We start from the raw sequence: 21,266 nt of genomic DNA on the forward strand, positions 1-21,266 counted from the left end.
CCTATAAGACTTTGATTTTGAGCATATAAAATGTAAGTAGACAATCATGTAAGTTATCAGCAATTCTGTAGTAAGACAAAACTGACCAGTATTCCTCAACTTAATTACAGAACATAAAGTTGCCCTCTGTACCCCTTTGCAGACATTTATTAGTCAAAAGTCCTCCATAATTGCATATTTGAGTTTTCCTAATAGTTCTTATAGTGTGGCTTTTTGTTTAATTATCTTAACTAGTTGGCTGGACCAATTGCCATTGCCAAACTGGCAAACCTGATTAAATTGAACAGGAGTTTGCTAAAAGAAATAGTTAGACCCTATACCAGCCCATCACCTGCTGCCACTTAAATTGAGTCCACAATTGCACGGCGCACAATGAAAAGTCTTCATTCCACATAATGTTGCTTAAGACGTTTACTGATGCTGTGTTATTTGTTTGTTTAGCCAGATCAAATGGTCTTATTAGTAAATGTAAATATAGGTTTTCTCAGGATCCCTGCCAGCTGTCTCCTCAGACATAAACACTGAAGCTCAACCCTTTTAGTTCCCCCTTGAGAGTGAATTGAAATTAAAACTTCAAGTTTTGTTTTTTTAGGGGGGGGGGGGGGGGATTTCCATAAATTGTAATAAAGATGTGTTTTCATAAAGGTTTTTGTGCTATGGCTAATCTTGCAGAGCAGAGAGGAGGTTCTGAGTTTAGTTTCACTTTAAATGAAAAGTAGAATTGGCTTCCTACGGGAACCACACACTTAAAGTTCCTCTATTAATCCCTCATTCTAACTCATTACAGTAAAAGCTGTATTAAAACGCATTGACTTTTATTATGATGACTTTTATTAGCCTGGTAATTTCATGCTGACCAGCTTTTTGTTATGGCACAATTGTCTATACATTATACTTATGGGGTGATTACATCATTTTACATGAGTATGCATCATGTGATTGATGAAGGCGCATGAAAGGGTGGGGAATAGCTCATTTGTCATTATAAATGACCTGCCAATCTGAAATTGTCTTTGGTTGCTAAAAATGTTAACAAAAGTGCCCGGACCCTTTTTCAGGTTTACGTTAAAATTCTTATAGTTTCATTTATATTTGTGGGGGCTCAAGGATGCATTGTTGTTTCAAGGAGGGTGAAACCGATAATGAGCTGAAAAGGGGTCCATATAACCATTATGTAATGTGCTAACATAAGGCAAATTAGAAACGAAGCTTGGGTGAAAAATCCCGTACTTCCCTAAGAGGAAACACTTAAAACAGGGGTGGAGGCCTCCAACAGAGAGGGAATCTTACCTTTCTTGAAGAATTTGGTCCAAATTTTTCAAGAGAGGTAAGATTCCCTCTCTGTTAAAAGGATTAATAGCTTATTAGCCTATCTTTTATGCATTGGGTGCCTCCACCCCTGTTTTAAGTGTCTTGTCATACCTCTTTTAGAGGTGAGAGTATTTTAGTTGTCCTAAAGAACTTCCGGAGTGAGACCACCCAGTTCCTGTCAACAGACCTGGGACACCGAGTGGGGACGGTTAATTTCCCACCTGCTCTGACGGTGGTTGCAAGGATTTGCAACCCACCTTAGTGAGTATATACATCCTTAGCAATTTGCTTTTCTGAATCTTACACAATTCTGCACCATTAGGCTCCTGGTCTCCTTTTGTCTTTTAGATGAACCTGGGGTTGTTATAATCACGGGAACCATCAACATAAGCTACCTAAGGAGAGGGAAGCCTCTGGATCCTCCACCACTGCCTCTGACCTTCCAGCTGGTCCTAGCTGCACTTCTCTTCTGGAATGAGCACAGCCATGCCTGCTCAGTAGCATGAAGCCGTTTGTGCACAAGTGGCTCTGGTTTAGGGCGGAAGTGTGGCCATACTCGTGCAGGTGCAGTACGCTGTACTCATATTTAAAGAGGCACGCACCCTGGATTAGATTACAGACAATCTCTTGTTGGTAATTTTTAGGAGCTCCATGAGTGGTAATGGGGAACTGGATGATGCTGTGGGAAGTCTCTATAGAATCTAGAGGCTTCCTTCTTCTTAGGTAAGTATATGATTTTTTACCTAAGCATCATCTCAGGTAAACTTTTTTTAAAGTGGACCTGAATTCAGACCTCCTCTCTGCTCTAAAAGATACACAACAACATAATAACCTTTAAACAAACAAACAAAAAAAAAACATGTATTTGTTACAGCTGATACAAATCCTAACATAAATCTGCACCGTTTCTACTTCCTGATCCATGGAAGCAGACATATTGTTTACAGCCTGTGCTTTCAAAGGGGCTTATCTGCCATAGGCAGTCATGTGACACAGGGTAGGATTAAATTACAATTTGAAATTAGACACAAATGAGGGGGAATTAGACAGGCTAAACTCTCTAAATGCATTCAGAATGCATTTCTCTATGTTTTCGTTCTGTCCTATTCAAGAGTTCAGGTCCACTTTAAATGATTTTGTTTTTGTCTTCGGATACATATATAGTTTATTCCCTTTAATCAGAATCAGATGAAGTACAGCACCTGGCATTAGTAAAAAAAATCAAGATTACTGGTCGTCATAACTGCAGGAAATTACATTTTTCATAATATCATATTAACACAAAGTATTTAATAATACAAGCTGCAATATATGCAATATAAAACTGTAAATACATTTTTCAGTGATTAATATTTTTCATTTGACTATAGTTATTATTGCTATCATTTCAGTTACTAGTGATTATCAGGAATTTTATGTGAACATTGTTTCTGAAAATTGGTTTATTTCTGCTTCTTTTGTAAAGCATACCTGAAGTGACAAGTGACATAATAAGATAAATATGGGTACATATAGTGCTAGCCTTACTAAGAAATTGTGTGGAATCCCTTTCTGTTTTCCAGTAAGGGAAGAATTAGAACTAGAGTTTTTACCCATGTAAATGGGCTTGTTGAACAGCTTGTCGGATTCGGTCTGGTTTCCTGAGAAGTAAATGATCCTCCATATGCTTCTCACTCCAGTTGTCCTTTAACTTACATTAACCTCTTGCCGACCGCGTCACGCCGATGGGCGTGGCCGCGGCGGCAGCCCCAGGACCGCCTAACGCTGATTGGCGTAAAGTCCTGGGGCTCTGTTTTGCAGGAGATCGCGCGCGGAGCTCCGCCCCGCCTTCAGTCTCCGAGTGGCTATTGCCACTCGGGAGACTGTTAGACGGCGTGATCGCCGTCTATTTACACGTACAGGGCTGCGATCGGCACGGCTGTCCCCCTGGGGGACAAGAGAGAGATCGGCTCTCATAGGCAGAAGCCTATGACAGCCGATCGCCATAATTGGCTGCCTGTGGGGAGGGAGGGAGGAAAGGGAATTAAAGAAACAGTTTTTTTTTTTTTAAAAGACACCAACAATAATATTTATTAAAAAAAAATAAACATGGGGGGAGCGATTAGACCCCACCAACAGAGAGCTCTGTTGCTCTGTAGGTGGGGAGAAAAGGGGGGGAATCACTTGTGTGCTGTGTTGTGCGGCCCTGCAGCTTGGCCTTAAAGCTTCAGAGGCCTTTTTTACTAAAAATGGCCTGGTCACTAGGGGGGTTTAGCCCTGCAGTCCTCAAGAGGTTAAGTAAAACACATACAGTCATCTCATAAGTTTATTTTCACTTCGTGTTCACTTTAAGATGGTGTAGTACTTATTGGGCGTAATCAAGGTTCACTTTTTCTCCCAAGTTTTCTCCTAGGAGATACTGTAACATATTCATTTCTTGACCCGTATTCAATTCACTTTTTCACCTGAGCTTTCTCAGAAGTGCTATTTGCACACCTTATCAATAAAATGCCCTTTAAACCACCAGCAAGCAAGAAAATGCTCAGAATAATTTTGACAGCTCTTTTTCACCTACTTTTTGGTAAATGTTCAAGTGCTGAAAAATTATTTTAAATACAAAATGAAAAATTATCTCCTAGGAGAAAGCTCTGGAGAAAAAGTTATTTGTACTTCTGTTTAAAATTACTTTTCAGCACTCTGCAATTGAAAAAGTACAAAAAAAAGCAGGTGTAAAAGTTCTGTCAAAAATATTTACATGCTTGCTGGTGGCTTAAAAGCCAGCATCTTAAAAGCATATTTATCCAATACAAAGAGGAGAGAGCAGGGCACTCTTTAAAATCCCTTTATTCCAGTTGTGAAAAGCAGGTACAGAGCAGTGTTGCTATCTAGTGCCTACTTGATACCCCCATTGGATATTCACAGCAATCTGGATGTGCACGTTTCCTTTCTCTGCTCCGTTTGTTCCACCCTGCTGCATTTGGTGCCAGGTACTGTTTTCTCATTTTTTACCACATTAAAAGTTTATTTAGAAGATGTGAAAATATTACCCTTGAGAAAACTTAGGAGAAAAAGCTAATTGGATCAGGCCCAATATGTTGCCTGAAAAGGGGGACAGAATGGACAGGTACAGCTCTGAGGCCAGCTTCACACTGTTAGCCCGCAGTTGCGGTGCAATACGATTGGATGATCGTACCACAATGCAAAAAAAAGCCAATGGAGATTACTGGCGCAGTTATCTTCATTCTGGCTGCAGGCCTAGCAGGAAGTGAGGCTCTCTAGTGCTCACTTCCTGTGACCGACATTTGAATTGCGTGAAAGTGTATTGACAAAATATGCTTCCACACATGCGCGATGCAAAGCTGTGCGGTGATCAGTTTTAAAACGGTTTCCTGCACATCACTGAGCAAGCAGGCCATCAACACACCGTTGCTCAATTGTTACCCGAGCAGCAAATTGAGGACTTCCACCGCACTGCCCAGGTATGAAATGCCCCATAGATTTGCACTAGCATAGCATTGGTCTGTGGCAAAATAGGCCAATGGACTAGTGTGAAAGCGGCCTGAAGTTTGATTTACAAAACTGTGAGTTATTCATTTTTTCTGTAATTAGGAAAGTGTTTAATGCAACTCAAACGAAATATATCACGTTTAATGTCAATTCACAAAGTTTAATAACCCCTAGGGGTATTTTACAGTGTTTTACACTCTCTTGGCATTATTGTGGACCTCTACAGTAAAGATGGTCAAATATATATTAGTAATTCTGGCTTGCATGTAAATGTACAGCAAAGTGAACACAGATTAGAATTGGATAATTCCAACTTGGCAGAAAATGCATTTGACTGACCCATTTTGACATTAAAAAAGCAAAACAAAACAATGATTTAAACAATCATGACAAATCTTCAAAAAGACCCAAAACATTGACCATGCATGCCAAGGAACTGGTTGAACACAACTGTCAAAAATGCTGGATTCAGCCTATGGAATGGTAACAGCAAAATCAGCTAGAAAATATGTATTTGGCCCCATTTCAATTAATTTTGTCTCCTGTGTTTTCTCTTAGAGTTTTTTTTTACTTTTATCATCTAATCAAACCTTTATAGCAAGTAGTAAGTGAAAAAAGTACTATATATATATATATATATATATATATATATATATATATATATATATATATATATATTCGGAAAGAAAGATGATATCAGACTTAAGTTAATTAGAGAGAAGGTATTTTGCTTTGTGGAGGCTTTAACATTTTTTAAAGCTAATTAACCACTTCAGGACCACAGGCTTACACCCCCCTAGTGACTGGGCTATTTTTCACAATACAGGGCTGTGCAGCTTTGTCAGTATTACACTTACCACACAAATACAGTAATTGTTTCCTCCTTTTCTTGTCCTTAATAGGACGCTCTTTAAGAGGTCTCAGATCGCTGGTGCAATCTTTTTTTTTTTTTTTTTTTTTCATTAAAAAAGAGAGGCTTTCCCCTCCCTCTCTTCTTCCCCCTTCCTCCCTTCTTCCCCATCTGAAACTAGCCCTGGATGGTGATCTGTCCTCTTCCCTGCCTCTCATAGGCATCAGTCTATGTCTCATAGGCATCAGTCTATTGTTGGATACACATGGTGCGTTCCCGCACTCGATATCCCGCTCGATTCCCGGCCGCTCGATTATTTCCGAGCATTTCCGATCACGTTTCGATGATTTATAGGTCGATTCTCATGTAAAGTATACCAAATCGAGCTAACAATCCATCGAAACGCGAATCGGACATGTCGGAAATAATCGAGTGGCTGGGAATCGAGCGGGAAATCGAGTGCGGGAATGCACCATGTGTATCCAGCATTAGAGAGGGCTTCATTCCCCAGCTGCTCTGAGGGACAGCCGGGTGTCCCCCGTACAGTGCTGCAGGAGATCGCAGTGCTGTACAAAGGTAAACAAAGGGGTTTTTATTCCCCTTTCGCCTAAAAACAGTTAGCAGACAGATCACAGAGCGGAGCTCCGTGAATCAGCAGGGAACGATCGTCCATGCACGCCCACGTTCCCTGCTAAACTGCTGCTCCAGGACTTGATGCCAATCGTTAGGTAGTTAAATCAGCACTCTTTTCTAATTCATAAACTGAGTAAATAAGCTTAAATTTAAGTTGAAAATGTTATTGGAATACATATTTTACCCTCAAAATGTTTGTCTTTCTTCGTATTGCAGGGAGACTTTCAAACTTAACATGGCAGTAAGGGATTTCTGGGCACCTTGTCACATATTGAAGTTTTTCTGGAGACTTTCCATTGCCATCTCCCTGGTCAGATTGTTCCATTCATCTGGATATTTGGCTGGGTTTGCGTCATACTCTGCTGCAAATTGTTGATTGTACTCTTTCAGAACAAATTTCCAGTAATCAGAAGCTTCAATGCTGGAATCAGGTTGAATTTTCCAGTCAGGGTAATAATCTCTGTAGTTCTTGTAAGGATGATATGTCTCATTTGTTTTCTCATTTTTGAAAGTTGCATTACCGACAACCAAGGTAGAACAGATGTCATGACATAGAATTCCTGTTTTTATCCATCTGTAGCTTCCCAACCCTTCAGGACGATGTACAGATGCAAAGTGTTCTTTATGGTCTGTGCCTCCAGCCTCACACGGGGCTTTGCAGAATGGGCACTGCTTTCCACATCCAAACACCTTCTTGAACAGTTCATCCTGAGGCTTCAATGTAAGGCAAGAAAGAACATATTCCGTACTCTGAGTTTTTATTTCTGATTGGATTTCCTGCACTGTATCATGCAGACTGTATTTCATATAATCTATGAAATCTCTAAGATTTGCTGAATTTTCAAAAATAATTGCCTTCATCTTTTCCTGTGGCAAAACCAAATCGCTGCTCAATTTCTCACACAGGTGGGAAAGAAACCATGAAACATCTGGAGAATTTAAGTCTTCAGGAGTTTTCAAAAAAGACTGGATACATCCTGTGATATCAGACAGGATTTTTTCTTGCAAAGTTCCAATATTTTTGTACTCCTTAATAATGTAATTCTCTATAAAAGACTTCACAAAATGTTCATAGTCATTTGAGTATTCTGCATATTGCTGGTAATCGTCTTCCTCTAGAAGACTCTTCAGGACAGTGAACTGGAAGAACATTCGAGAGGTATATTTTTCACTCCCTTTGCTATTCGCAATGTCATCTACCACTTCAATTCCCAACTTTCTGTTCATGTGATCAGTGATTGAAGATTTTAGAAAATCTTCACAGATCCGTTTTGCCAGGTCTTGGCTTGCATTCTTTGTTGTAACAGCATCAGTGAATGTTTTAAAATATACTGGCTTAAGTAGTCCCAGCTGATGGTAAGGGTCATTCTTTTTAACAAAATTTAAATGCATTTTCTGAAAATCCTCAAGAATATATCCCAGAATACGCAACTTCAAGTCTAGTACATTCTCTGCTGGAAAATAATACTTTACCTTCTCGTTTTGACATTTGACATCAATTATTTTCAGTATTTCAATGCAATACGTGTCATCATAGTCAGCATCTTTCTGTGCCCATTTTTTTGAAAACTTAGTGCAGGTCTCCAAAACATGAGAAAAAAAATCTTCATATTGAAAATTTTCTTTCCAGTTTGTAATTTTTTCCCAAAAGTTCTTCACTTTTCCAATAAGTGAAAATTTCTTCTGCTCCTTGGGTTTTGTAAAGTGCTTTATTTGCTGTAATTTTTCATTAACTCCTGATCCTTTCTCTTTCATGTCCTTGGTGAGTACAAGCATCATCTCTCCCTCAATATCCCTTGTTTCCAAGGGTTTCTCCTGTAAGTCCTTGATTGTGTCCTTCCATATGTTCTCAAACTCTATTTCCAGTTCGGCACCTTTGAGCTGACATTTGTTTTTTCTGTATTCATCTATAAGGATTGAAACCTTTTTCTCAATTTTTCCAGTGTGTTGACTATATAATTGTTTTATCTTAATTTTCCCTTTTTGGATTTGTATGGCTTCATTGAGTTTGTTGGTTGAAGATGTTTCAAGGTTTTTTCTTAGGTTTTGAGCACTGATCATAAAGTCTGATTTGTATTTTATAAGTTGGGCACAGTCTGTTCCTTTATTGAAATACTCTTCCAGCCAATCTAAAATCCTTTTCTCTCCCCTGTTCAGTATTACGTGTGCGTCTTTGCGGCATTCATTGACTTTGGCCTCTAGTGTTTCAGCAGACTGATTCTTGATTAGTGTCTCTGACTTAGTAAACCATTCATGTATGAGCTTACTAAATTTTCCTTCATGCTCAGAATATTTCATAGACAGCTCATTGTAGGCTTTAGCTATCAAACTGTTTCTGAAACTAAATATGAAATTTTCATGTTTTACCGCATTCCATAAATTTGAAACCCATTCTATAAATTCAGTAATATTGTGTGTCCTCCTTTGCATATCGTTTTGCTTTTCTCTCATTGATTTCAGAAGTTTGTGTTTCAGTTCAGTTATACTTTCACTGTAGGCACTACTGACAGAAGCCATTGGGGGGAGTCCATGCCAAAGACCGGGGATGTACGAGTTGTGATGCTCTAGATCGTAATCCATAATATCAGAAAATGTTCTAAACTGAGTTTTTTTCTCCATAACTGCTACAGTTCTCGTCATTTCATCCAGCTGATCCACCAACTTCTTTCTACCTCTCATGTTCATGACAGGAGCAGACACATCGCTCACATTCTGATGTATAAACTGGCAGTTGGGTTTTTTCCCAATTTCTTTCATCCTTAGAAATGCATGGATGACAATTTGTAAAATATCCTTCATTTCCGTTGTATTCTCCATGGCCATGTTAATGATGGTGATGTCACTCAATCCTATGACTAACGTGGCCAATTCATTATCGTGTTCATAGCTGCCATCTAGGAAATCTAGCTCAGGAGCTTTCAGCCCTTCTGTGTCAATCACCAGAATGAAATGACAGCCTATCTTCTTCTGTAAATCCTCCCTCACTTTCAGAAGGGTCATGAAGGCTCCTCGTGTGCATCGTCCGCTGGACACTGGAAACTGGAGACCAAACATGGTGTTCAGAAGAGTGGACTTCCCTGTGCTCTGCACTCCCAGAACAGTTATTACCTTCAGTTTACTCATTCCTTTGGTTTTTTTGTTCACCTGAGTCAGTATATCTTTTATCCACTGTAAGGGAATTCTAGAAGCATCTCCATCTATCAGCTCCAGAGGAAACCCATCCAGTAGAAGATCTGCAGCAATTTCTGGAAGACATTCAAATTGTATGGATGATGACTTGTTTCTTTTTCCCATGGAATGCCAAGCTTCATAAAACTGACCTACCTCTCTCAGGAAGTGCTCAATTCCCAGCGAGCTATCACACATCTCTTGATCTAGTTCTGCAAGCTGCTTCTGGTTGTTAGGTAAATTACATTTCTCTTTATATTCATCTTGTAAAGGATGAAGATATTGTCTTCCTTTCAGGTCAAGGTAAAATTTCAGCCATTGTAAAAAATAGAACTTTTCAGCCTTATTTTTGCCTCTGATTGCATTTACAAAGCTGGATATTCCTTCAGGAACTTCCTGATCCCATTGTTCTTGTCGAATAGCCTTGCACTGTTCCCTTAGATTGGATTTATATTTCTCCCCATTGGTATTCCCCTGTAATTTCATTTGGCACATCTCCTTTTCTAGTTTAGCAAGTTCTCTTAGGGGACATGCTTGCAGTTTCATTGTTTCTCTTTTGTATTTCACCACATCGTCTATCTCATCTATTATTTCTTTGGCTTTATTTTGTGCAGCTTGACATGCTTCTGAGTCTTCATCTAATCTGATCAGTAATTTAGAGGCATGTTCTGTCATTTCTTGTAGACTGAGGTTATTAGAGCTGTTCTGAAATAATAATAAAAGGGATGAATATATTTTTGAAACAGCTGCTGTTTCATTCGTACCTTTAGTAATAAGTAAGACGTTCTCTTGGCTCAGGTGTAGCTTAGGAGCCAGGAGATTCAGATTTCTCTGTGTTTCCTCCATAGTCTTGTTGTCCTCTGGCATAATTATTAAGAGATACTTTAAGCTGGCGTTGTTGTACTTCAGCAATAGTTCATACCGGTCTTTATCAATCGCATTCATGCAAATAGCAATGACTGAAGAAATTTCTGATAGGAAGCTGAACTGCTTTAAGTTTGACTCTAACTCTCCTCTGAGGTTTGTGAAGGCCACTGGCTCTGGGAAGTTTCCTTTACCAGCTGGAAAGTACCAAGATATTTCCACCAATCCATCTGATATTCTCCTTGGAGCATTTCCACTTTCCATATCTCTATGAACAAAAATGTCATGTCGGCGTTGTGTTGAGCCCAGCAGCTGGTTTAGAATTTTTGACTTTGATAACCTACAGCTCCCAAGCCTGGAAAATGAAACAGTTGACATGGGGACATTGACCAAATTGTTTTCTTGAAACCCTTTTCTGTCTGCTAAGGACTGAGGTCTCCATCTCTTTACTATACCTCTCATTGTCCACAGCATAAAGGTGTATTCGGGGCCATCAACCGCTGGGAGCAGCAGGGGGATGGCAAACTGGCACATGGCCATTTTTGATGCAATCTCCTGTTGTAAGAAATGGTCTGACCAATGAAAGGCGGCACAAACAACATCTAGAGGGTGGATTTCATTTCGTAATTCCACTTCACAAAGAAGCATGAAGCTGCCACTCTGCTTGGCTTTTACACTTTCCTCTTCTTTCATAAGGAACTTATTTATGTTCCTGGCTTCTCCATTTAGTGACATCAGGGTCCTAATAAAATGCCATAATGCATTGTCAGTAGACGAATCTCCTTCCATTAAATATTCTGGGCTGATTTCAAGAACATTTTGTAAAGACAGTTTTGAAAGTTTGTGAACATCAATTTCCATCTTCTCCAACAACTCGTTATACAAAAATCTTTTGTCTAAAAAAATAAAATACAGACAAATCAATCAAGACATACAATTACAAGAAAGCAATAGATAAAGCTTATTTTCTTACATTTTGGACAAAACTTAAAATATTTAAATTTCAATCAACCAATCAGCTGCTATATTTTATGCTCATATTATGCTGCAGAAGAGGGTCAGACTCAATCGTGCTTTAGTCTAGAAGATGGGAAACATGGTACATAATTGGTACGGGGGAAGCAGCTAAGACTTTTTAGAGATGACTAGCTGATGACCGGGCTTTGCCCGAGTTTGTATTTGGCTGGTGTTGGCTCTGCCTACTTTTTTCTAACCCTAATACACAAACACTCAATTACCAAGTTTGTGAGCTTTGGGGTCCTTGGCATTAGTGTTGGGCGAACAGTGTTCGCCACTATTCGGGTTCTGCAGAACATCACCCTGTTCGGGTGATGTTCGAGTTCGGCCGAACACCTGACGGTGCTCGGCCAAACCGTTCGGCCATATGGCCGAACTAAGAGCGCATGGCCGAACGTTCCCCGAACGTTCGGCTAGCGCTGTGATTGGCCGAACGGGTCACGTGGTTCGGACCCGAACGCGCTCTGATTGGCCGAACTGTCACGTGGTTCGGGTAAATAAATACCCGAACCACGTCATATCTCCGCCATTTGTCTGTGGGTTTAGCTTTGGGTAGGCAGGCAGGGTAGTTCGCGCTCCAGCCACGCTAGCCAGGGTCCCCCCTGTCATTGTGTCACTGCTGGGAACAGTAGTACACCGCTTGCTCAGCCACACTATATAGCATTCTGTTTACTGCCACTCTGTGTACCTCGCTCAGCCACACTATATAGCATTCTGTTTACTGCCACTCTGTGTCTGCTGGGAATAGTAGTACACCGCTCGCTCAGCCACACTATATAGCATTCTGTTTACTGTTCTGTGTCTGCTGGGAACAGTAGTACACTGCTCGCTCAGCCAGAGTATATAGCATTGTGTTTACTGCCACTCTGTGTACACCGCTCAGCCAGACTATATACCATTGTTTACTGACACTCTGTGTACACCGCTCAGCCAGACTATATACCATTGTTTACTGACACTCTGTGTACACCGCTCAGCCAGACTATATACCATTGTTTACTGCCACTCTGATTCTGCTGGGAACAGTAGTACACCGCTCGCTCAGCCAGACTATATACCATTGTTTACTGACACTCTGTGTACACCGCTCAGCCAGACTATATACCATTGTTTACTGCCACTCTGATTCTGCTGGGAACAGTAGTACACCGCTCGCTCAGCCAGACTATATACCATTGTTTACTGACAATATATAGCAGACTATATAGCATTGTGTGTACACCGCTCAGCCAGACTATATACCATTGTTTACTGACACTCTGTGTGCACCGCTCAGCCAGACTATATACCATTGTTTACTGCCACTCTGATTCTGCTGGGAACAGTAGTACACCGCTCGCTCAGCCAGACTATATACCATTGTTTACTGACACTCTGTGTACACCGCTCAGCCAGACTATATACCATTGTTTACTGCCACTCTGATTCTGCTGGGAACAGTAGTACACCGCTCGCTCAGCCAGACTATATAGCATTGTGTTTACTGCCACTCTGTGTACACCGCTCAGCCACACTATATAGCATTGCGTACTCTGCCAGTCAGTGTGTATATTGCTGGGATCAGTAATACTCCACTCACCGTCAACCACTATATGAGCTCAACATGAGTTCCCCAGAGACCTCCGCTGTGAGCAGCACTCCCAACAACAGCAACAGCCAACGCCCCACGCAAGCTATAACATCCACCCCAGCAGCCAGTGGTCAGCAGCAGCCCTCCCCGGAGGAGAACGTTGTGTCCATCAGTCCGTCGCCAGAGCGATTAATGAGGGCTGCCATTGAGGAGATGATGGGGCCTGATGTGGAGGAGGAGGTCTGGCTCAGGCCAGCATCCCAAGTTAATGTTGAGGACGATGAGGGGTCTGTGTCTGGGGATGTTGGGGTGGCAGAGGTGGTGGGTGGGTCAGACTCAGGAGAAGAGTTGTATGATGAGGATGATGATCGGGACCATCTGTATGTGCCTCAGAGTCCGACCCCGGAAAACATGTTGTATCGTGTGTTTAGGTACTAAAATCTGCGTTCCCTCCCAGTAGTGTTGGGCGAACAGTGTTTGCCACTGTTCGGGTTCTGCAGAACATCACCCTGTTCGGGGTGACTATATAGCAGACTATATAGCATTGTGTTTAATGCCACTCTGTGTACACGGCTCAGCCACACTATATAGCATTGTGTTTACTTCCACTCTGTGTCTGCTGGGAACAGTAGTACACCGCTCACCCGCCACTGTATAGCATTGTGCTCTGTGTCACTGCTGACAATAGTGGTACACCGCTCACCCACCACTGTATAGCATTTCTGTACTGCCACTGTACTGCTGCCAGTCAGCGTGTACTTTAAGGATAAGTGAAATGAGGAAGAAATCCGGTGAAAGAGGGAGGGGCAAGGGAAGAGGTGTTTCCCCTGACGGTTCACGTACAGGCCACAGGGGAGCACCCAAGAAAACCCACTCAATACTGCCCATGTTGTCCAGGACAACAACCCTCACAGATCCAAAAGAACAGGACCAGATAATTACTTGGATGACCTCTCAAGCGTCCAGCAGTGGGTTAAGCAGCACCAGCACATCACGCACGAGGTCCGAGTCCTCAGCCAGTTAAAGTCTGGGCTTTCTTTGAAGACTGCACTGAGGATGTTACCATGGCGATTTGCAAGGTGTGCAAGACCCGCCTGAGCAGGGGGAAAAGTATTAACAACCTCTCCACCACCAGCATGAGCCGCCACATTCTATCCAAACATCCCACTCTGTGGGCAAACGCGGCAGGACAGGGTACCACCAGCAACACTGCCTCCCTTGGGTTCACCAGACTCACCACCAGACCCGCCTCAGCAGCAGCAGTAGCCCAGCCATTGCGTGGTTCACAACATTCACAAACATCAGACGATGCTGACACTGTCACTTTCCGGACTAGTGCTCTTGAGGTCTCCCAGTGTTCATCAAACACAACAACCAACAGCCCTTCGGTGTGCAGCGCTACGGTTGAGTTGTCTGTCTCTGAGATGTTTGAGCACAAGAGGAAATTGCCAGCAAATGACCCCCGGGCCGTGGCAGTAACAGCCAGCCAGCATAGCCAAGCTTCTGGCCTGCGAAATGCTGCCATATCGAGTGGTGGAGACAAACAGCTTCAAGGGCATGATGTCAGTGGCCATCCCACGTTACGTGGTTCCCAGCCGCTACCACTTTGCGCGCTCTGCAGTGCCTGAGTTGCATGAGCACGTGGTCAGCTAAATAACCCGAAGCTTGAAGAATGCCGTTGCCTGCAAGGTTCACCTCACCACTGACACCTGGACGAGTGCGTTCGGCCAGGGTCGATACATCTCCCTTACCGCGCACTGGGTGAACCTTGTGGAGCCTGGCAGCGATTCCTCACCTGCTACGGCGCGGGTGTTGCCCACGCCGCAAACAGCTGGATAACAACAGCAGCACCTACCTCTCTGACTCCTTCTCCTCCAACGCATCTCAAAGCTGTACCTCATCCGGAAATGCTAACCCAGCACCAGCAGCAGTAGGATCGTGGAAGCAGTGCAGCACAGCTGTTGGCATGCGTCAGCAAGCGTTGCTGAAGCTGATCTGCCTTGGGGATAAGCAGCACACAGGGGAGGAAATTTGGAGGGGAATAAAGGAACAGACGGATTTGTGGCTGGCACCGCTGGACCTGAAACCGGGCATGAAGCTAGACACCTGGCACGAACTGGCAATGTACGCAATAGAGGTGCTGGCTTGCCCGGCAGCCAGCGTTATGTCGGAACGCTGTTTCAGTGCTGCCGGAGGCATCATCACAGATTGGCGTATCCGCCTCTCCACAGAAAATGCAGACCGTCTGACTCAAATTAAAATGAATCAATCCTGGATTGGAAACGACTACGCAACACTCCTGGACCCCAACCAAGTAACATGACCGATGAACATCTGGGATGGTTTAGCGTTTCCGGTCCCTGTTTATTGAACCTCTCATCTGTATTACATTTATGACTGCATGGCGGCAAAAAGCATTGCTGCTATATCCGCACGCTTTTTGTCCTCATGCAAGGCCTGGGTTGTTGTGTCTCACAAAGCGTGGCCTTCTCCTCCTGCGCCTCCTCCTGTTCCATCACGTGTGCTGCTGCTGCTGCTGCTGCTGCTGGGTTACCGTTGCCGGTCCCTATTTATGGAACCTCTTATCTTTATTACATTTATGACTACATGGCGGTACAAAGCATGCTATCCGCACGCTTTTTGTCCTCATGCAAGGCCTGGGTTGTTGTGTCTCACAAAGCGTGGCCTTCTCCTCCTGCGCCTCCTCCTGTTCCATCACGTGTGCTGCTGCTGGGTTAGCGTTGCCGCGTGGTCCCTGTTTATTGAACCACTTATCTTTATTACATTTATGACTGCATGGTGGTACAAAGCATGCTATCCGCACGCTTCTTGTCCTCATGCAAGGCCTGGGTTGTTGTGTCTCAAAGCGTGGCCTTCTCCTCCTGCGCCACCCTCCTCCTGTTCCATCACGTGTGCTGCTGCTGGGTTAGCATTACCGGTCCCTTTTCCTGGAACCTCTTATATGTATTACATTTATGACTGCATGCCGACAAAAAGCATGTTACCTGTGCAAAGAAAACAGACATTTCCCGCATTTAAAAGACAGTTTTCCCTTTGAAACTTTAAAATCGATTTTCTCAAAAACTATAAGCTCTTTTTGCTAAAAAAATTTTTCCTCTTGTACCCACTCCCAAGGTGCACATACCCTGTAAATTTGGGGTATGTAGCATGTAAGGAGGCTTTACAAACCACAAAAGTTCGGGTCCCCATTGACTTCCATTATGTTCGGAGTTCGGGTCGAACACCCGAACATCGCGGCCATGTTCGGCCTGTTCGGCCCGAACCCGAACATCTAGATGTTCGCCCAACACTACTTGGCATCAATAATTTGTATTTTCCCATTGATATTAAATAAATCTGATTGTATGTGGCTCCACCCCCTTTTCTGAATTTGAACCCTAGTCAGCCAATGATCAACTGTACCAGGTTTGAGGCTTGCGCCATTAACAGTGCAAGAATGGCAGCAATTTAAATATTCCCCTTAAAAATCAATAGGCGAATTTTGAATGGCTGTTGTAGACTCCACCTAGTTCTGAATATTAATCCCAGGCACCCAATGACTTAATGTGCAAAGTTTGAGAACCCTGGCATTAACAGTGTAAGAATGACTGTTATTTATATTTCCCAGTGAAATTTGTATTTGTCTCCCCCCACTTTGTGTAACCTTGACACACAGTCACTCAATGACCAAGTTTGTGAGCTTTCGGGTTCCTGGCATCAAAAAGATGTGAATTAAAGCAGTTTATCCAGCAAAGAAATCTGAGGGGCCTTTTTAGGAATCTGCGCCTTTAGTGAATTTGCACCTTAGTCACCCAATGACCGACTGTAACAAGTTTGAAGCCTCTCCCATTATCAGTTTAAGAATGGCAGCAATTTAAATATTCCCCTTGAAAATTAAGAGGTGAAATTTCATTGGCTGTTGTAGGCTCTACCCATTTTCTTGAATATTAATCCTAGTCACGCAGTGACCAACTGTGCAAAGTTTAAAAACCATGCCATTAAAAGTGTGAGAATGGCTGCAATTTACATTTTCCCAGTGAATGATTTTTTGGCTCCGCCCACTTTTTGTAACCTTGACACACAGTCACTCAATGACCAAGTTTGTGAGCTTTCAGGTTCTTGGCATCAAAAATGTGTGAATGGAAGCAGTTTATCCTGCAAAGAAATCTGTAGCAGACTGAAGACTGTAGCAGGTTTGATGTCTCTGCCATACACAGTGTAAGAATGGCAGCATTTTAAATATTTGCCTTGAAAATCAATAGGTGAATTTTAATTGGCTGTTGTAGGCTCCACCCACTTTCCTGAATAATAATCCCAATCACCCAGTGACCAAGTGTACCAAGTTTGAAAACCCTGCAATTTACAGTCTAAGAATGGTTGCAGTTTACATTTTCCATTTACAATAAATGGCTGAAATTTGATTGGCTGTTTAATACTCTGCCCACTTTTCCTGGATTTGTAACCTCAGTCACCAAGTGACCAACTGTGCCAAGTGTGGGGACTCTGGCTTGATTACTGTGGGAATGGCAGCCTATTAACCACTTTACCCCCATAGGTGCGGATATCTCCGTCCCTTTTTCCATCCTTTCACCCCCAGGGATGGAGATATCCGCACCCCCTGCGCTACTGCCGCTGTCCGCGCTCCACTCGCTCGTGCGCGCTCCCGCCGTTCATGCACGCCGCCGCCGCCGCCCGCCCGAAGATCAATGAACGGGAAAAACCATTCCCGTTTGTTGATCTAAGCCCCCAGCAATGATCGGCTGCTTCTATGAGAAGCAGAGCGATCATTGTGATTTTCCCAGCCTCATCGTGCTTCCTGTAAGCGTCCTTCCGGACGCTTACAAGTCGCATGAACAAAAAATCACTGTGGCCATCTTGTGGCCAAATAGTAAAACTACACCCTAAAGTATTTTTCACATACAAATACATAGTATTACAGTATAAATTAACTCATTACCTCCCACACTCCCCAATTTTTTTTTTTGTAATGTAAAAAAAAAAAAATTACAATAAAAAAAAAACATAAATAGTTACCTTAGGGACTGAACTTTTTAAATATTTATGTCAAGAGGGTATAACACTATTACTTTATAAACTATGGGCTTGTAATTAGGGATAGATGCAAAACTGAAAAAAAATACACCTTTATTTCCAAATACAATATTGGCGCCAAACATTGTGATAGGGACATCATTTAAACGGTTTTATAACCGGGACAAATGGGCAAATACATTTCATGGGTTTTAATTACAGTACCATGCATTATTTAAAAACTATAAAGGCCAAAAACTGAAAAATAATGTTTTTTTCCACACATTTTTTCCTATTTTCCCATTAAAACACGTTTAGAATAAAATCATTCTTGGCATAATGTCCCACCTAAAGAAAGCCTAATTGGTGGCGAAAAAAACAAGATATAGTTCATTTCATTGTGATAAGTAATAATAAAGTTATAGACGAATGAATGGAAGGAGCGCTGAAAGGTGAAAATTGCTCTGGTGTTTCAGGGGTAAAACCGCTCAGTGGTGAAGTGGTTAAATTTCATCGAGGTGTGCAGGGGGGATGCGAGACCCCCAGAACATATCGTCCCAGGTAGTAAGGGATCTATATACCAAGTTTTGTTGAAATCGGTCAAGGCGTTTTCGAGTGGTCGCGGCAAATACACAAATACATACATACATATATACATGCACATATACAGATATGTATATATATATATATATCCTACTAATATAATAAATGGGAAAGTTCGGATGTTTGGATGTTTGGATGTTTGTTACTCGATCACGCAAAAACGGCTGAACGGATTTGAATGAAATTTGGCACACACATAGTACAGTACCTGGAATAAAGTATAGGATACTTTTTATTCTCATAACCAAAAAGAGACAAATACAAATTTCACTGGAAAATGTAAACTGCAGCCACTCTTACACTGTTACACTGGAAGTGTGTTTAGATTCTAATGGTAGAATGGTTAATTTGCATATATTCAGCAGTGATGCACTGGGAGACATCTCAAGCTCACTCCAACCTGAATTATCGCAAATTCTTTCTGTTTTAAGAAAGCAAACTTTTGTTTTTCTTAACATCTTAGTAAGGGGGCTTTTAGGACCATTGTAGTCCCTTACACACTACAATGAGTTCTGGGTCACCATGAGCTTGCTGTTAGTCTGTACCTCTCGGTGTTACAAGCCCTACTGCCTATAGCCAAATTAATCCATGCTATGCACTTATAGGGATCAAACAATCCAAAACAGTCTGTATGCATGTTGGATTTTTATGGTGCTGTACAAATTAACAAGCTGACACATCATTGCATTCCAGCTGTTCTGGAGGTGTGTTTAGCTTTTAAGGGTAACAATGGTTAATTTGCATATATTCAACAGTGATGCACTGGGAGACATTTTAAGCTCACTCCACCCTGAATTATCACAAATTCTTTCTGTTTTAAGAAAGCAAACTTTTGTTTTTCTTACACTGTTAATGGCAGGTTTCTTAAACTTTGCACAGTTGGTCACTGGGTGACTGGGATTAATATTCAGAACAGTGGGTGGAGCCTACAAAAGCTAATCAAAATTCACCTATTGATTTTCAAAGGAGTGGAGCCACAGCCAATTAGATTTATTTCATTTCAATGCCAATAATTGGTGCCAAAGACTGCAAAGCTCACAAACTAGGTCATCCTTAAATAATTGTGTGTTAGGATTAGAAAAAGTGGGCAGAGGTAACACTAGCCTATTACATACCCGGGCAACGCCGGGCGACCAGCTAGTATATATATATAATGAAAGAGAAGTGAATATTGATAGATGATGATACATTTGTAATTGTGTTTTTTAGGGGTTTTAGTTTGAAAATTTTACCTGTAGGCACAAACACAATAAGGTAAAAGATGGAATTTTAGACAGTAGGGACAGCCCTAGATATCTCTTAGAATTTTACACAAGAAGAATTTACGAGTGAGAATGTCATTAGTACTAGGGATGCTCATTTGAATTCCGAGGAAATTTCCACATTTCCTAAATCAGCATCTCAGATCGCAATGCAGAAATTAGAGAATAGAAATCTGATTTCTGCGGAAATACCACATTACCGCAGCTCTGTAATTTTAGCTCAATCACAGAACTTGAAGTAATGGACCAATTAGTCAACTCAGAAGTATTTGGCCAATTAGAGAATGCAAAAAATTACCAAAACAAAAGACCCCTCAGAAAATGGAAAGCAGATTTCTGCAGAAATTCTGCATTTCCACAACTCGCTAATTTTAACCCAATCACAGAATTCGGAAGCATTGGACCAATCAGAGAATGCAGAGTCAACTTGGAAGTATTTGGGCAATCAGATAATGCAAAAAAATTACCAAGGCGAACACTACTCGGAAATCAGAAAAACAGAAATTGGAAATCTGTGAAATTGGTAATCGCCATTGCCAGAAATCAGAATTTCCACCAAATCTGAAATCAGCATTTCCTACCATCTATAATTAGTATGTAATTGGAGTAAATAAGGACGTGGCTAGTAGTCTATCTATGTAAAAGGTTGGAAATGTAGGTGAGGCAGCAGCAAAGGCCAAGCACAAAGATCTGAAATTAATTCTGAGGTGAGTGCCATCTATCGGCATCATTTATGATAGACTGTTGAGTCAAAAATCTAGTTAGTAGAATAGCAGGATGATGGATGTTGCTGTAGTAAGGACAGTAATGGAGAGTGTGAGTCCAAGTGTGGTGTTCTCTGGGGATATGAAGCGAAGTGTGCTATCTGAAATTCATTTTAAAATGGAGAATTTATTTTCTTACCTTGGTGTCTTCGAACTATTTTAAGAAATGCTTTGCAAGTTGCTTCATCTTTTTCAGTTAATCTAGTTAGTAACCTCTCTACCATTATTTCCTCCTCCCGTGTTTCTTGAAAAGTATTGTATTCTTCCTCCGTTATGATGTCACTTAATCGTAACTCATTTAGCCAGCCCCAAAAACTTTTCTGAATGGTATCAGCAATTTCTTTTTTTGATTGGTGGATGGTGGCAGAGAATTCTAAATAAGAGGCTCTGAAAACAAGTCATAATTACAGTTAGTTTGGTTGAAAAAAGACATTCATCAAGACCAACTAGAAAAAAAAAAGTGAACCTTAGGTTAGGTAACGTTCTCTCCTGCACCCTATAATATCCCAGTTGATCCAGGGAAGGCAAAAAACCCTCACATGGCTTTGGCCAATTAATTTTTGAGGTAAAAAAAAATCCTTCAGTACTCAAAGTTGCTGTCAGAAAAAATCCCTGTATCAACTATACTGGGAATTAACTAGTAATTATAGCAGTGGATGTTCTTCATGCAAGGACAGTATCAAAACATCTTTCAAATGTAGATACAG

General features: G+C 41.7%; 1 protein-coding gene across 2 annotated transcripts in view; it reads right to left on the reverse strand.

The window, feature by feature from the left end:
* Nucleotides 1-2,425: 2,425 nt before the first annotated feature.
* Nucleotides 2,426-21,266, reverse strand: part of LOC137524326 (interferon-induced very large GTPase 1-like) — a 182,672-nt gene continuing 163,831 nt past the window's right edge. Inside the window, exons 9-11 of one of the 2 annotated variants that reach the window (XR_011022658.1) lie at nucleotides 20,699-20,946; nucleotides 6,465-11,208; nucleotides 2,426-2,513 (exon numbers count right to left, since the gene is read on the reverse strand). Coding sequence is in view for 1 of the 2 variants with exons in the window: in XM_068244058.1 (XP_068100159.1) it covers nucleotides 6,545-11,208; nucleotides 20,699-20,946 (4,912 nt within the window). In the remaining variant the exon portion in view is untranslated. Of the gene's footprint in view, nucleotides 2,514-5,973; nucleotides 11,209-20,698; nucleotides 20,947-21,266 lie in introns of those variants that run through there. The other variant, XM_068244058.1, reaches the window with a different exon arrangement.

The sequence above is a fragment of the Hyperolius riggenbachi genome, chromosome 7, assembly GCF_040937935.1.
Source record: "Hyperolius riggenbachi isolate aHypRig1 chromosome 7, aHypRig1.pri, whole genome shotgun sequence".
Classification (NCBI taxonomy): Eukaryota; Metazoa; Chordata; class Amphibia; order Anura; family Hyperoliidae; genus Hyperolius; species Hyperolius riggenbachi.